Source organism: Pseudomyrmex gracilis, unplaced genomic scaffold (genome assembly GCF_002006095.1).
Source record: "Pseudomyrmex gracilis isolate BER0280 unplaced genomic scaffold, ASM200609v1 scaffold_210, whole genome shotgun sequence".
NCBI classification, from domain to species: Eukaryota; Metazoa; Arthropoda; class Insecta; order Hymenoptera; family Formicidae; genus Pseudomyrmex; species Pseudomyrmex gracilis.
In genome coordinates this window covers 155,081-172,823 of record NW_018020794.1, presented here as the reverse complement: position 1 = coordinate 172,823, position 17,743 = coordinate 155,081, and the positions used below count along the sequence as shown (strand labels likewise).

The 17,743-nt window shown below is 39.2% G+C and overlaps 1 protein-coding gene across 13 annotated transcripts in view; it reads left to right on the top strand.

The window, feature by feature from the left end:
* LOC109858523 (potassium voltage-gated channel protein Shal-like) overlaps window positions 1-17,743 on the top strand; it is a 171,955-nt gene that overhangs the window by 92,418 nt on the left and 61,794 nt on the right. For all 13 annotated transcript variants that reach the window (XR_002250628.1, XR_002250625.1, XR_002250624.1 and 10 more), the window contains exon 2: window positions 7,007-7,237. Coding sequence is in view for 8 of the 13 variants with exons in the window: in XM_020435871.1 (XP_020291460.1) it covers window positions 7,007-7,237 (231 nt within the window). In the remaining 5 variants the exon portion in view is untranslated. The remainder of the gene's footprint in view (window positions 1-7,006; window positions 7,238-17,743) is intronic.

The window sequence follows — 17,743 nt, the reverse complement described above, 5'->3', positions numbered from 1 at the left end:
AAACAAAAACACCGCATTGTTTCTAGAAAAATTAAATTTCTAACGCAGAAAACTTTAACAAACATAAGTAAACTAAAAGTAGAGGCCAATAACTTTGTTGAAAAGATAAAAACAGAAATTTCACTAGTTGGAGTAGAAAATGTTTTTAACACTGATCAATCGGGTTTCGGTTTAGAAATGCACACAAGATGTACTTTATCTTTCAAAAAACAGTAAAAAACTGAAACATTAACTCAATCAACACATTCGATGTGTTGCTCATTATATCAGCAAGTGGTTCTCTTGTGTTATTATTAATTATTTTACAAGAAAAAGATGAAAAATTTGAACCTCGAGTAAAATTAAATCTTTTCAAGTGTAATAATATTCTTGTATTATCTTCAAATTCAGGCAAAATGACAAACTTTGTAAAACTATGGTTCACAAATATCTATCTTCTTAATTGCAATGATAATAGTATTTTGCTTTTAGATTTATAGAGTGGCAAAAATTCAAGAATATTTGAAAAACAATGAACAAATTATCAAGAAATATAAAAATTTTTACAATTTATGCAGGAATAACTGGAATGATTCAACTTCTTGATGTTTAGTTTCAGGATTTGGAAAAATTTTATCACGCATTTTTCAGATATAGTTATTTTGTATACTTACAATGTGAACTAACATTTACAAAACAACATTATCACATTTTAATTACTTGTCCATAATTAACTATCTTCTTCTCGATTTATAACTTTGTTTGAGTATTCGTGGTACAAAAGTGTATATTTACAAGAGAAACTACCTCAGTTGGATAATTCTGTAAATTATTGTTTTAAAAATTGTGAAGCTATTTGTGCACAACGTAATAGTATACCAGTTATAAAGTGTGCTTGAGGTGCAAATTCTTTGTGTACAAAAGAATTTTGTTTTGTAAGTAGTTCAAAAAGGAAAAAAACAGATATAAGAAAAGCGCGAGAAGAAACATAGTTGCAAAAAAAAACCAATGAATAAAAAAATAAAACCACTTTTTATATAATAAAAAACAAAAACAACACAAAAATATAAAATAGGAATAAACTCTCGTAACCTCCTCGGTTATTTCTTGGTTTGATAAAGAGCGAGATAAAATTCTTTTCATTTATTGAGTCGCCATATTGGATCCACCATTTTGAAGTCATAATATTTAAATTAAATTTATTATCAGCAACATAAAAATTTTTTATCTTTAAAACTCAAAAATAACTATTATCGTTAGCTTAAATGCAACAAATTAATTGCTGATATATGACGTATATGTTACGTCCTGAGCTTATGGTTACGGTCGGGCATTAGTGGTAGTACGCAACAGACGCACTGACATTCAAGCGAACGTGAAGTCTATCCCGGCACACTGACACAAAGAAGGAAGTCAGGAATGCGCGGGTCGAGCGAGATAGTTCGGCAACGCAGACAGGCCAACAAAGTTACCCGATTTTTCTCTGTCTAACGTATTTTCACTCGTCGGTTCCTTTTTAGGTTTAAGTCTCAATTACCAAGGACGGAACCACGCGATTTAACGAGGAATGAACGGGTTGTTTAATGAGTGTGGTTTACTAGTAGTTTGTTAGTTAGACGAGGTCCATAAGAGTTAAATTAATTAAAGCCGGATTTGTTACAAATATTATCATAATTGTTTATTCAAGTAGATATGTTAAAACAATAATAATAAATGAAGAAAAACATAAGTAAGCTCCGTATGAATTTGCTTTAAATTGGCACGTACAGTTTCGGTTGCGACGATTCGTGTTTGATAACGTATCTTATTAAAGAGATCTCCGCGTATTGTTACAAGCGGTGGAATGTTTTGTTTAAGTGACATGGAGATTATTGAGCTGGATTAAAGTTAAAAGAGAATCTCGAGTCCGGGGTGCGTTTACAAGAAATTATTTCTTTGCAAAATACACTGACGTTAGCTACGGGTCGTCAGTCGGATCCCTCTCCGCAAGAGATCTTAAAACGAGAGGGTCTATTGTTCGGAAGATTCTATTTTAACATAGGCGCTGTTCATTTGACTATGAGTAGCAAGTCGAAATAATCAATTCAAAAGTAGATCATTATTATCGAATTATTGTTCTGACAAATATTTACGATAGATATTACTATGCACGGAATTAATTGATGATCTCGGTTGCCGCTCATTGTCGAAGTGTAAAATATACGAGTGTTTGTGTCGGTAATAATGAGAGACTTACAATATGTATATTCGGTGATCTACTTCAGTAGGATGCTATGAGTGGATGCTGGTTTTGTCACCGTGGTTCGCTCGGGGTTCCTTGCGGCTATTGTTCCGCCTCTGATTTCGCAAATGTTCGCAGAAGATCGGAAGAAAAGTAGCGGTCCATCTCGGAGGTTCGCGGAATGAGAAGATCAATCGGTCGATTGATGATCACTGACTCTAATATTGACTTTGATTTTGAACTATGATTGAATTTATTGTTGAAAAACTAAGTTAAAATTGAACTGACTAAAGATTTCGATCGCAATGAATGCTAATGAAGACGATTGATTGATCTGGCGATCTAAGGTCCAGACCCTTTTATATGCGTGCCCTGATTCCCCTTTTTTATCGTCTTCCCTCGAAATCTCGATTTCTTATTCGCTAACTCTCGGGAGCGAAATCCCTCTCCGAGATTGATTTCCTGGATCGGTAGGGCTATCGTTTGTTTAAATTTTGGTTATCTGTACGTGCCTTATCTTGTTTATATGCGCTATGTCCACGGCTCTAGCCTCTTGATTTACGACTTCCCTTCTAGAGTTACAAGAGCTGTGGCGGGTTGCCGGGAGTCGCGAGTGTCCGCGCTTCTATAAAAGGCAATTGTCCGTTAAAAATTTCCTCTCAAGGGTCGATAAGGTTTGTTTATTAATCCAGGTGCTCTAGGCTCAATTGTGTATAGTGGGTTGTTCGGCGCGGTTGTTCGGCGCGAGTCTGTCTGTCATATGTCATCCAGCTAGGTTTTGTTTATATTGCGTCGTTCGGTTCTATCCTGTCTACCTTATCTCGACTGACTCTCGTTTCTCTTTCCGGGAATTCGTTGCAAAGATTATTCCTTAGAATTACCGTTAGACTTAATAATAATATTCCGTTACAAAATGAAAGGGCCCGTGTAGTCCAAGACGTAACATATAAATACAAGAGGTAGTTTTCACCCCTAAAGTTGCATCATTGCCGATATAAAACAAATACGTGTCTATTATTTTTGACTACTCTACAAGTATAGCAAGTTTCAATAAAATTGGCAATTAACACAAAGGTAGGTTTTTACTTGTCAGTACTTCCTATCTTTAGTTTAATTTAGGTATGATTATAATAAATCCATTTGCGAAGCACGTATTTCTATTAACTTTGAGGAAGAACATTACAATTTTTGTAATTCAATTTTTGTAATTTAATGTAAATAGTCACTGAAAAAGATCCTAATATAAATCGAAACGTTTTACGTTAAACATTGTACAAAATTCATTTAAACACGGACATCTTGTTTGTGGCTCGTATTGGCTTTCCTTTTACTTGCATTATTATTAAGATCGGAAGATGGTTCCTATAATTGCATATTTATCTTTGACTTTATTAACTTGAATAATAATGATACTAAAGGGAAATTCTGAAGTTTTGTCATATCGTATACACATTACTATATTTTTTTAACACGTTTTGTGTACAACCGATGGTACATTAAATTTTCCAGCTTATTTATGCTATAAGCTTATTTATGATATAATGAAATATGTTGTAATAAAATATATCAGTCTTTTAGTCAAAACATCAAATGGTCTGAAGTCGAGCAAAAACAACTTGACACGGAACGTGGCAAACTTTGTTTTCCAAAATTTTTAAACTATTTTCCAAACTTCGTGACTGATCGCGAAAATGCTAGAAGTGTCTACATGTCGTATTCGACGAATTTTGATTCCAGCGTCGTGTTGCTGCACGCTTCATCATGTATATATACGTGAAATAACACATAGCTGCAAATTTCATCGTGTGTTATCCCACGCGATCTATTTAAGCCAGCTTGATCTTGCTTTACAGTTTTACTATGTTTTCATTGTAGCTTCGCGTTTAATCACAACTAGGCGATGACAATTCCGCATTTGTCAGCAGTCACTTTCAATAGTCTTGACTGTCGACAGGACTGTCGTAATTGTAGCCGTCGTCCTCATTTAATTTTCGCAATGATATGACAGTAAGACGCGCGATAGCGCGCATCCGCGAAATAGATAACGATGCTTCCTGACACTTCGCAGATGCCACGCAGTCTATATAACGGCGTAAACATCCGCAAAGTGCGAGCGCAAAAATTGTGGCTGCAGTTCTGGCCGAAATTGCACCGCGCGAAAATATACCGAAACGAAATCCAAAACGAGCGGACTGAGCTTCTGTTTCATGAGTTTGACCTTGCTAGCTTTGTACCTTGATCCATACTTAACGCGAGTTAGCGATAAGCGGCTCTATAATCTCCGACTCGCGGATTATAGCCCGCTGAAATCAGCCGCTTCTGGACACAAGTAAAATTAGATTTGCCTAATTGTTTTTATTATACATTTTATTTATTTCGCACAAAATGCAATTAAATAGGATTATAATTTGAGAAGCTTTAGGTATATATTAATGCCAATAAGATACTTATTGTCATTGCTAAGTGTTATTATTTAATGTCATGTCACGAAAAAAACGCATTTTTTAATGAAATTGATAAACACAAATAAAGCTATAGATATATAGAGATGATTAGATATGCTGTATAAAATATATAAAAATATTGCGTAGGTTTTCTAGCCTCGTGTACTTCATTTAACTTTACATAAAATTATTTTATTAAACTTTCACTACAAAAACTTAACTAATTGTGTTTATATAGTTTTATTGACTAAAGCACAAATTTTCCGCCTGTCTAGCCACCAGTTTTACTTTGTTTTTCAACAAAAATAGTAACGATAGGAAACGTTGAGCTCTTTCAATCTTTAAGCAGCAATTAACAGCAATTGGTCAATACCTATGCGCGTTTGAAAAGCTTACAATAATAATATACATATGACGCATTTCAGCTCATTTTGTGTTTATGATAATTGCGCGTGTGTGAGAGACGTGTGGACATTAAATTGGTTTTATTGCTACATGTAGCACTTTCCACAATTGCATAGCGCAAGTTACGAAAGTTATAAAATTAGCGCGATCGATATGCGCAACTTTGTTGATACTTGTTTTGCGGCCGGAAAAACCGTTTGTCGTCTAGAGTTTATCTTGCGATGTACTATCGCGTAAAATAACGAGAAAATTGTTGTTTCATTTTGTTACATCAAAATCTTCGAGTTTGAAGGATTATTTAACACTTAGTTTATGTGCTTTGAATGAACGATTACTGTGTGTTAACTGTTTCTATTTAGTATGATTCTATTATTGATTTTTTCTTTTTTCTCTCTTTTTTCCTTTTCTAGTTTTTTTAAATTCAATATAATAAATTGTAATAAAAAAACTATTGTTTCCTAGTTTCAATAATTACTTTGTAACTATAAAAAATATATTTTGTAAGAATTGAACAACATTTCCAAGGAAATTATTTGCGTTTGACGGTCGTGAGCAGATCTCTTACTGCATAAAATAACGCGATGGTTGTTGCAGGTCGAGCGTAAGGAAAAAGAAAAATTAGACACGTGCTTGTCTCAGCGTCAATAAAGTTGCATAAGGTCGTTTATTTATAAAACCGCTTAGAAAAATACAGGGCGGAAAGAGCCATGTTTATTTATAGTTTCTCGCCTCTCCAAGATTATAAATAAATAATTCCAAGTATGCATTTCAACTCCTGGAATATCATTAAATAATAATGTATTATTACAAATTTTCTGTAATATATATTGTATTATATTGTTAGTTTAATAGAATCAAGAATGATAAATCTCTGTAAATTTTTGTCGAAGAGATTATACACGACTGTCGCGTTTATCCTATTGTAAAGTGTTGGTCCGACCTGCTTGTGCGATATGGACGATCAGCACTGTGCGACGTACATTACCAAAGTAATTTAAATGCATTTGATAAGGACCTAATACAAGGTCGAAAACGTTAATGCTACTAAGTTTCAATAAACATATTTAAATATTCACACATCAACAGCAGTGTTTTACTTCAATAGCCAGAATACATTTTTATAGAAACATTTCCTTTCTTGCAGAAGAAAAAAATATTTTAAGCAACAATTAACAGCGATTGGTCGATACCTATGCGCGTTTAATTCTTATAAATCTATAAGATGTAAACGTCGCTTAGTTTTGTTTGCATTAAAAATATTGCAAAAATATAAGGATCTATTAAATAAATAAATTTTCTTTTAATAAAGAAAAAGGAAAGATTTTTAAACGGAAATCTCTGTTTAAAAAATATTTACGATGACAAAACTTTATTGTCAACCATTAGTCAACCAGAAGCTTTCCCAAGTGACGTGAAATGGAGATTTAAAACGGCGCAATGAAGTTCGTGCTTTATGTGTCAACGAACGCCGAGATAAAAGTTCATTCGGCCTTACCAGGAATTTATTTTTGACGGAAGATTGGGAGAAATCCTAGCATACTTAACTGTGAAATAACGCAGGACATATTTCTGTATATTCGTTTACGATAGGAGAACACAAATGTTATTCAATTTATAATCAGATAATTTGCATATATTTGCACAAGTAGGTAACTACGATTTTTTCGACGAAAACGTTGAAGAATTTAAACATACGGCGGTTTTGAACTACAACAAAAGTGCATTTGTTAGGCAACATAAATACGATGACTTTACAGTCTCTCGCGATTAAAACGCGCAAAAGCGTCACGTTCACTTTTCATATTAGATTCGAGTTGATATTTAAGAATTACAAAAACTTGCAAAATTCTCGAAAACTGTCAAGTAGATTTTAATGTTTATTACAATTTACCGTGTGTTTTAATAAAGAAAAAATGACATACATGGACTAACATTTTTGTCGGTTTTATATATGCAGAAAGCCCGAATGGCTCGCATCAAACTCGCCAAAGCATCGAGCGGCGCTGCTTTTCTCACCAAGAAGAGACAAGCGGAGGCGCGAGCTGCCGTTTCCGGTGGTGCCGGCGAAGGTACCGCCGCTGAGAATAGAGACGACGAGAATGCGGAGAACGTAGAGGAAGCGCCCAACGATCGGGACATCTTCGAACTGCAACATCATCACCTACTTCGTTGCCTAGAGAGAACTACGGTAAGTACCAATGCGCACGCCGCGATCTTTGTAAAAGTGATAGTGTAGCGTCTTCTTTCTCGTTCCTTCCTACTGCTTTGATTCTGAGGCCTTTAATTATCATCGATAAATTAACTTCCGCAACCGAGAAAAGGTGGACTTGTCCCGCCTGGCAATTAAAAAAGACTCCGATGAATAATGTAGTTAAAAAGTTATACGATAAACGATGTAATGTTCCACTTGCGTGGCGATATTTTCCGAGAGAAAATTATTAAAGGATAAACAGATAGAAGTAACAAATGACTATTATACAGCAATATCGTGAGTACTTCGTAAAAAAACTTGTGTCTAACACAAATTAAAAGAGGCAAAGTTTTCAATTTTATAAAGATTAATTTTCCTATCGGATTTATTACGTGTTCAAGTTTCTTTGATATTTTGCGTGCGCAAAGTGCCGTGATGAAGATCAAAGTTGCAACAACGGAAATAGATTAATCACTAGGATGATAATTAATTATTCACGAGAGCGACGTTCTTTCTGCCCTGCGGACGACGAGAAACTCGCGCAAAAAACCCGCGATCTATTTCCACAAGCGTTCGTCATTAATTCTCGCCGATGACGCGACAAAGCGACTGCATAGTCGTGCAAATGCATCGTTGACGCTTCCGTTTTCTCGCGTCGGAAGATATTCAATAGACACACCACACTTTGCCTCGAAAATCAGACAGTAAGTTCTGCAAGAATATTGCGCTCGTGCGCGAGAGACTGCCGGAGTAATTTGAATAAACCCTCACCTCCCTCATCTCCCGTCCTTCGGGCTCGTCTAATTTTAGCCCGGCGAGAGGTTGACACGAAGGGTTGCCGCGTACGATGGGGTAGTGGTCTCTATCGAGCCCGAATACTCGTAAAAACCAACTCTTCGTTTACAAAGCTAGCGCTACAGAAACGTGCTATTGTAAGGTCGCGCGTATGCAAGGTGTTGCACAAATCCCGTAGAGAAATTTCTCTATGTGTTTCGAGTGTCAGGACCGCGAGTTAAAGATATATTAAATCGCAAACAATGACGAATAAAATACAGCATTGAAAAAAATGACGTAAACAAGAAAATATTTGCAATGACATTTTACTTAAAATATTACAAATGCAAAATGAACAATATAATAGTAGTTTGTTATAAATTATTACTACTAAAATAAGTGATTATTACCAATGGTAATAGCCTCGGCTGAAGCTGAATAAAGTTTTCGAAGAATTCAATGCAATTTCATTCAAACTTCAATTTTACAATTGTTCTTTTTTTTTACTGTATTATACTACATAACAAAATAAAAATTATAAACGTAATAATGAAAAAAAATAGAAGTTGTGCGGAAAAAGTGAAATAAAATCCAAATAAAGTAATCAAAGGAATTTGACTCTGTGTTTGTAGATGAATTTGTAAGAAAATTTTCAGTCATGGGAAAAGTGTATGTCATCTCCCGAGATGCAGTTTTACTAACGAATATATGTGCATTCGCGCGCTTACGTGTGTACAAGTTCAGTTGCGATTAAACCAACCGCGACATGTACGACGCGCGCATTGAAGAGATTATAAATACACGTCGCGGTTTATACGACGGCGTTGATGGCGCGAGCGTTGGTTGTGTAATCCAGGCCGGAGGGAGAAATTAGTTTATTACGCCAGAGGACCGGGGCTTGTGTGACATGCCTGAATATATACAGGTTTCTAGGCGATACGGGTCAGTACGTACGGAAGCTGAGTATAAATTGATACGCCGAGATCGATGACCGATATTTTAAGCAGGCCAGTCCCGTTGAAAACTACACGAAGGACTATAAAAAAATTTCCGTTACAATACAATAGTTACAACTTCGGCAGTTATATGTAGAAGATAGATATAAAATCTGGGAAACTGTAACTATATATCTGTATTCGATTTTAACTTAAGAAAGTAAACTTGAAAAAGTAAGCCATTGTATATATTGATAAGAAGTTAGTGTTACGACAAGTACAATACTTAAATAAAAGAGTAGAAATGACACAAACAACTGTTTATTGTTACTATTTTATTATTATGAAGTTTTTTAATTGTTTTATTATTAATCTCCGAATTTAGGAGTTTAGAAAAAATAAGAAACAAATAAGAAAGTTAACATAGTTTCAAAAAAGAACAATTATTATTATATGTTTCGTGCTCCTTATATGTTTAAATAAAAAGATAGGGAGGAGGCAATAACAAGCTGTGTATCTGATGTTCGGGTAAAATTCTTTATTTCGTGGATTTAACAAAGATGCAAACGTTTTGATCCGCTATGTTTTTACGATTGAGACGCAGGATGGAAATTCTTTGAGCTTTTTAGACGTCAAATTGATTGTGTCTAATAACGAGACAATCATGTGCAATTGGTATATAATATAAGCCTACGTTTTCGCGGGTAAGTATTTAAATTACCACTCTTTACACCCAGTCTCTCAAAAAATAGAAACCGTTATCGGAATGGTAGACAGAGCTCTGTTGTTGTCTCTGTGTCACCTGTGTTTCATACGATAAACATAAACTTTATAATCAACGTCCTCATCTCCAACAACTATCCGTTGGAAATAATTTTTAAAGTTATCAATGATTGTGTAAAATATCTGATTGCGAACAAAATTAACCGAAAATCGGACAGTTAGTGTCCACGCCAACTTTAAAAACCGTCAAAACTTATTTCGTTGTACCTTTTATCAATAAATTATTGTACACAATTTCGAAATCGTTTAAAAGGGGAGATAGAAATTTGTTAGCTTATAGAAGTCTCAATAAATTGAATCGTTTTATTAAAAATATTAAAGATCCGATAGAAATTTAACAAAAAAAACGTAGTTTATAAGTTGCAATGTAATGATTGCGATACTTTGTACGTAGGCGAGATCATGAGAAAACTCAAAACTAGGGTTTACGAACACAAAAATCAGATCAATTGTCACGCAGAGAATGTTTCTGTCGTTACACAGCACATAGAATTGATACAGACCACAATTTCAATTGGCAAAATACCAAAGTTTTAAACACAGAATCTTTATTTTTCAAGAGATCCGTTTCCGAGATGATACACATCAAATTACAAGGCAATTCAATTAACGTCATGTCGGACACGGACAAGCTGAAACCGTATTTTTCATTTTTGGAAAATTACAACGCGACATAATCATTCGCTGTTCGTTTTTAAGCGTTATGGTAGGATGGGGAGACCGTTACATGTACCATGAATGTGGGAGGGGGACTGCTCAGTCTGTCGGTTGTCTTCGAAGTGGGAAAATGTTTCGCGTCTTCTTGCGCATGACTGATGGTTACTGAGTTGCCATTTCTCCCTCTCTCTTTTCTTCAAACTGAGTATGTTTATAGCGTATCTTTTCTGTATCTATATTCGGTAATTATTGAGTATAGGGGATTAAGGTCCGATGACTTTGATTTTGATATATGTTGTAAAAGGCACTCTCTTGAGTAGTGTTCAAGAGGGTTTAGGCGGCGCTCATTTTGTATTAAAAAAATATTAATCGAGAATGTTTGAAAAACGCGACTTTTATTTTCCTAAATAATGTAGAATAATGAATCGGAATACACATTTGCTCTTAGGTATCAGTTCTTAGAAAACATTCAGGGTTACTGATACAATTATACACATTTATAAGTGGTATTGTTGACTGTTACTCAGTTTATGTTTCGAAGCGTGACATAGCTTATCTATCATTCCGAGCAAAGTTTGACATATGTGCGAAATCGTTGTGAAAGGCAAATAACTTTCGATATGATGTTCCATGAATTTCTGTATATGACGCATAATTATTCTCAATTAATATCAATCAATGACTACTTTTTTTATATTCTTCTTGTTCGTGTTGTAAGCATGTAGGCAGGAGGCTGCGCCCCCTGCAGGGGAGAGGCTACGCCTCTCCAACTGCACCTCCTTTGAGCTACGATGCTTCATTACTAAAACTTTTTCTTAATAATTTTTTAAACTTTTAAACTTTTAACTTTAAACTTTTTAAACCTTCTTGGTATAGTGAAACTCCGTTTATATGTACTCCAGTTATATGAACCGATTTTTGTGCAATGCCTGATTAACTGAACTCTAGCTGAGCTCTTATTATCTGAACAACTGCTGGTAGTTCAGATAATAGGAGCTCAGCTAGAGTTCAGGAGTGAGGCGACCTGCGACGCTCAGTTGTTGATCGCCGAGCGTCGCACAATGTCTAAAATGTAAACATTAACAATACGTGTTGTACAAAACACTCTTTTATTCAAAATTAATCTTACTTCTACGCGTTAGTCTCAAAGTAAAACTTACAACGTATCTCACGACGAACATGATTTTAGTAGTTCAAACCGTAAGAAACGAACTGTACTTAGTCTTTCTAATAAAAACAATATACTAAAGAGATTGAAAACTGGTGAGAGTGCTACTTCTTTATAAAATGTTATAAAATAAAACCAATTGAATTTATATACCTTGAACGTCTACTTCTATTATTTGAACACCATCGATAGTTCAGATAATAAGAGCGGGCGACGCTCGTGCGGTAGATGGTGGGGGAAGTAGGTGAGCTCTTATTATATGAACTATCCAGTTATGTGAACTCTTTGTCTCCCTTCCGGTTTATATAAATGGAGTTCTACTGTATTTGGCTTCTGAAAAAAATCGCAAAACATGATAAGCTCAGAGAGGTGCAGGTGGAGGGGCGTAGCCCCTCCTCTGCAGGGGGGCGCAGCTCCCTCTGCCTACACGCTTACAACACAAACGAAATGTACGTGGAACCGAAAAATAAGAATTCAGTCATGAAACTTCTTCCCCTTGTAACTTTTTAACAAACAACGACCCCCGCCTAAAACCTTCACATTATTACTCGGAACAATGTCTTTGACAACATATGTACAAATTATTCAAATCGGAGGTGGCTCCCCTAATTTGCATAATTACCGAAATTACACCTCTAAACTGTTTTCGACGGTCATTTTTCTGATCATATTTTTCAAGAATATTTTTTTAATAAAAAATGGGCGCCGCCTAAAACCTCTTGAACACTACTCAGGAGAGTGCCCTTTACAATATTTTTACGCGGCGGACACCGCGTGTGTGCCGCGGATATCGCGTGAACGGCGCGCGCTCGGCGCAACTGTCGGTTGCTGGGAGACGACGGTTGTTGTGAAAGGAGAGAATTCTCGGTNGCGGATTCTGTCACGACGTATTTGTAAATCCGGTCGCATTCTTTAATTATTATTGTACCTTGAGCCATAATAAAGTGTTGATCAAAGAGCCGCGTTCTCTTATTTCCGCGGACGGTTGCGCGAATCGCGGAGTTTAGTCGCGACGGAGACGAGTCGTTCTCACTGCGAGCGTAACAATTTTGGGTCGTCCGGGATCAAGCTTGAGAGACCGGCGGTATGGTTTTAGTGCACTCGCCGCGAAGAACGCGCAATCAAGTTGCGGCTGGAGCGGCGGAGGCGTCGGCGGCGTCGGCGGGAGCGGCGGCAACGTCCGAGAACGAAACGTTGCGCGCGGTCCTGCAGGAGCTGGAGCAGCTGCGGGAGGAGCGTCGTCTTAAGAGGGATTCGTTCCGTCAGAAGGAGCGGGAATTTAGCGATTTTGTGCGCCGAAAGGAGGAGGACGTCCGATGCCTGGAGGAGCGGCTTCAACGTGCTGTATCAAGCGAGTCGTTTTCGAGTCGTTCTCCTATTCGGGCGGGGGAAGTGTCGGGAGTGAAAATTAAGCCGGACGTGTTTGACGGGAGTGTTCCTTGGAGAGAGTTCCTTGTACAGTTCGAGTTGGTCGCGCATGCGAACGGGTGGAGCGACGCGGCGAAAGCAACGGTCTTGGCCACGAATCTGAGGGGAAAAGCGCGCTCGGTTTTAGAGGGGATGGAGGAGAGGTTTAGTTACGATGAGATACGTTCGAAGTTAGAATCGCGGTTCGAGGAGCGGGAGCTTTTTCAAAGTTGTTACGCGCAGTTCGCGAATCGTAAGCAGAGGGGTGGCGAGGATTTTGCGGCGCTCGGCGCGGATCTGGAGCGTTTGTCACGTCTTGCGTACCCGGAGAGTTCGCACAAAGTTTGCGAGAAAGTCGCTTGCGCGCAATTCATTGCCGCTCTCTCGGATGGCTTCGTGAAGCGTACGTTACAATTAGAAAATGTGACGTCGTTGAGGACTGCTGTTGAACGGGCGAAGGCAGTAAAGGCTATTCAAGAGAATAGTTTTGGGGCGAGCAGGGAAGCGCCGTATAATTTTAAGAAAAACGGCGAGCGGAAGACGGGGAATGGAACGAAGAAGGAGCGAGAGCAGAGGGGAGATGGTGAGCGAAGAGAGAAGGAGTGTTGGAAGTGCGGAAAGAAGGGGCACTTCCGCTACGAGTGTTCGGCTAATTTGTCGGAAAACAAGGCTTAGTTGAGCTTCCAGGGGTGGGTTCGGCTATGGGGTGGGACACCCCGGAAAGGGTATTTTTGGTTAAACGAATTAATAATAAGAAAAATAATTTATTTGTTTTTTCCGGTTTTTTGAACGGAAAATCGTATTATTTTAAATTTGATACGGGCTCCGATGTGTCGATCGTGAATTTTAATTTTGTAGAAAGGTCGCAATGTTGTAGGTTGACAGAGAGACCGAGGTTGAAGTATCCTACCGGTGAGGAGGTTCCGGTTGAGTTTATGTGTGTGGCTCGTGTTGTTGTGGGGGGGACATTCTTTGAGCATGCCTCTGTACGTAGCGGATATACTAGACGATTGTATTCTGGGATTGGACTTTTTCAGGAAGGCGGGTCTGAGCAGGGCGTTGGAGTCGCTTTTTGTTGCTTCCTCGGGTGAGTCGGAAGTGTCTTGCTGTCGAGTGTGTGACACTTCCGGGGGTGGTCAGCTGATTTGAAAGATTTCTATGAGCGAAATTCTGTTGATCTAGATGAGGCACAGAGGGACGTTTTTGCTAAGTTTTTGACTGAGTTTCAGGATGTCTTTTCTGATCAAATTGTGGCTGGGAATTGTGATGTTCTTCAGCATAAGATAAATCTTCAAGATCCGCGCTCGATCAAACAAGCTCCGAGGAGGATCCCGTTGGGGATGCGGGCTGAGGTGGAGAAAATTCTTCAGGAAATAAAAGACCAAAGGGTCATCGAGGAATCTTTTGGCCCGTGGACCTCCCCGGCGGTGATTGTGAAGAAAAAGGACGGGGGTTAGATTATCGTAAGCTTAATGCGGTCACAATTAAGGATTGTTATCCCCTCCCTAGGGTTGACGATCTTCTGGATCAATTGTCCGGGAATGAGTGGTTCTTTACCCTGGATTTGAAAAGTGGATATTGGCAATTGAAAATTCGGCCGGAGGACAGGAAAAAAACTGCTTTCTCGGTGGGGAATGGACTTTGGCAATTCACGGTGATGCCGTTTGGTTTGTGTAACGCTCCAGCTACTTTTGAGCGTGCGATGGAGCGAATTCTTTATCAATTATTGTCCAAGATTTGTTTAGTATATTTGGATGATGTGGTTGTTTTTGGTAAGTCTTTCGAGAAAATAGTGGCTAATTTGAGAAGGGTTTTTCTGAGGCTCAGAGCGGCCAATTTGAAGCTCAATCCTTAGAAATGTAATTTATTTAGGAAACAAGTGAAATATTTAGGGCATGTAGTTTCAGCCAAGGGGATTTCGACGGATCCTGAGAAGATTATGGCTGTGGCGGGGTGGCCTGTTCCACAAAATAAGAAGCAGGTTTGCAGTTTTCTGGGGTTCTGTTTTTATTACCGTAAGTTTGTGAAGGGTTTTTCTCTGATTGCGAAACCGCTGTTTGCTTTGAAATCGGAAAATCAGGTTAAGTTCGTTTGGTCGAAGCAGTGTCAGGAAGCGTTTGTGAATCTTAAACGGATGATGTCTTCGCCTCCGATACTTTCTTTTCCTCTTGAGGAAGGGGAGTTGATTTTAGACACGGATGCTTCCGGTCATGGTGTTGGCGCAGTTTTGTCACAGGTTCAACTAGGGACGGAGAAAGTCATTGCTTATTTTAGTCGGGTGTTAAATAAGCCTGAGAGGAACTATTGTGTTACGCGGCGAGAACTGTTGGCGATGGTAGACTCGATTAAATCTTTTCATCACTATTTGTATGGGCGGAAATTTCTGGTCCGTACTGATCATGCTTCTCTTAGGTGGTTGATGTCGTTCAAAGATTTGGAGAGTCAGTTAGCTCGTTGGGCGGAGAGGCTTCAGCAGTATGATTTTGAGGTAGTGCATCGGTGCGGTCGAGCGCACGGGAACGCGGATGGTCTTTCTAGGCGGCCTTGTGCGGAGTCAAATTGTAGGTATTGCTCAAGAGTGGAGGTGAGAGATGCTTTGGAGCAAGAGGAGCAGGTGGCTCGTATAGTTTTGGAAGATGATGTTTCTGGGGAGTGGCGAAAGGATCAATTGGGAGATCAGGCTGTGTCGATTGTTTTGCTGGGAAAGGAGAGGGATAAACGCCCTTCGTGGGAGGAGGTTTCGGCTACGGGCTCTTCTTCAAAGATCTATTGGTCCCATTGGGACGCTTTAGTTGTGGTGGGTGGAGTTCTGTATAAGAGGGGGGTAGCATTAAATTTGAAGTCTAGTTTTCTTCAGGTTACCGTTTCTCAGAAGAGGATAAAACAGATTTTGGAGGAGGCTCATGATGCTTCTTCTGGGGAGCATTTTGGGGTAAATAAAACGTTGGAAAAGATTCGTAGGCGGTTTTATTGGGCTTTGTGCAAAAAAGATGTAGAAAATTGGTGTAGGTCTTGTAGGGTTTGTGTTGCAAAGAAAGGTCCTTTGGATAAGGGAAAATCTCCGTTGCAGATCTTTAATGCTGGCGCATCTTTTGAGAGGTTACAGATGGACGTTCTGGGTCCTTTTCCAGCGTCTTCTTCAGGAAATAAATATCTTCTTGTGGTAGTAGACTGTTTCACCAAGTGGGTGGAGGCTTTCTCTTTGAAGAATGTTAGAGCGTCGACCGTTGCGGAAGTTTTTGTTAGTCAGGTGGTCTCCAGGTTTGGTGTGCCGTTGGAGTTGCATACGGATCAGGGGAAGAATTTTGAGTCTCGACTTTTTCAGGAGCTGTCGTGGTTGTTAGGGATAAAGAAGACGAGGACTACTGCTTTTCATCCGCAGTCTGATGGGCAAGTTGAAAGGCAGCATCGGACGATATTGCAGTATCTGTCTAAGTTTGTTGACGAGAATCAGAAGGATTGGGATTGTTGGATTCCTATGTTTCCGTTTGCTTATAGATCTTCTAGGCATGAGGCTACGGGAGTTACTCCGGCTGAATTGAATTTTGGTCGGGATCTGCGCCTGCCATTAGATTTGTTGCGGAGTGCTCCGCCGAATTATTGTTCGAATTCTCCGGAGGATTATATTCGGGAATTGGGGGAGAAGTTAAAGGAAATTCATCAAGATGTTAGGGAGCGGTTGGTGTTGAAGTCGAATAAAGCGAAAGTGCGCTATGATCGTAGGGCCAGACATGTCCTTTTTGATGAGGGACAGAAGGTTTGATTTTTTAATCCTTGTAGGAGTAAGGGTAAAGCTCTTAAATTGCAGAAGAATTGGGAAGGGCCGTTTTTAGTGGTGAAAAAGTTGAGTGACGTAGTGTATTGCATACGTTGCTCAAGTAGACATAAGTGTAAGGTTGTGCATGCTGACAGGTTGGCGTCGTTTTGTGAACGGTTGGAACACACATCGGAAACTTGTTAAATTATTTTGTTTGTTTGTTTTTTTTTCTTTCTTTTATTTGGTCTGTTTGTTTTGCTTTCAAAAGCATGTTTTGTTGGTGTTTCTTTTATTTCCGTTTAGTTATGTCGGTGCCCGGTTCGGCGGTCGTCGTGGGACACTCTTGCGCGGGAGTCGTCGTCGTCGCGGAACGGTCTTTGCGTCGTCGTAGTCTTCGCGGGGCACTTCTTCGTGAGAGTTGTCGTCGTCGCGGAGCGGTTGTCGCGTTGTTGTGGTCTGCGTGGGACGCCTCTTCGTGGAAGTTGTTGTTGTCGCGAAGCGTTTTTTATTGTTAACTTATACTGTTAGGGAAGACTGCCTCACTCACGGTTTTCGACGCGTGGTTTCCCGTGGACCGTTGGGCAGATGCCGAGGCGGGGACTTGGGGTGCCCAATTTAGGGCGGTGGATCCACGCATGTCTTCCCCTCCCTGTCCGAAGATCGAAGTGTGTCGAGAAATTGTCGAAGCCTCGAAGATAGAAGTTATTCGAGAAGAATTTCTTCGGCCAGTTGGCTCAAGATCCTGGAGCAGCAGCTGGAGTGAGCAGGAAGACTGGAGTCCTCCTTTGATCGTCGGGACGATCTGAAGAGGAGGGAGGCGGCGGACACCGCGTGTGTGCCGCGGGTATCGCGTGAACGGCGCGCGCTCGGCGCGACTGTCGGTTGCTGGGCGACGACGGTTGTTGTGAAAGGAGAGAATTCTCGGTTGCGGATTCTGTCACGACGTATTTGTAAATCCGGTCGCATTCTTTAATTATTATTGTACCTTGAGCCATAATAAAGTGTTGATCAAAGAGCCGCGT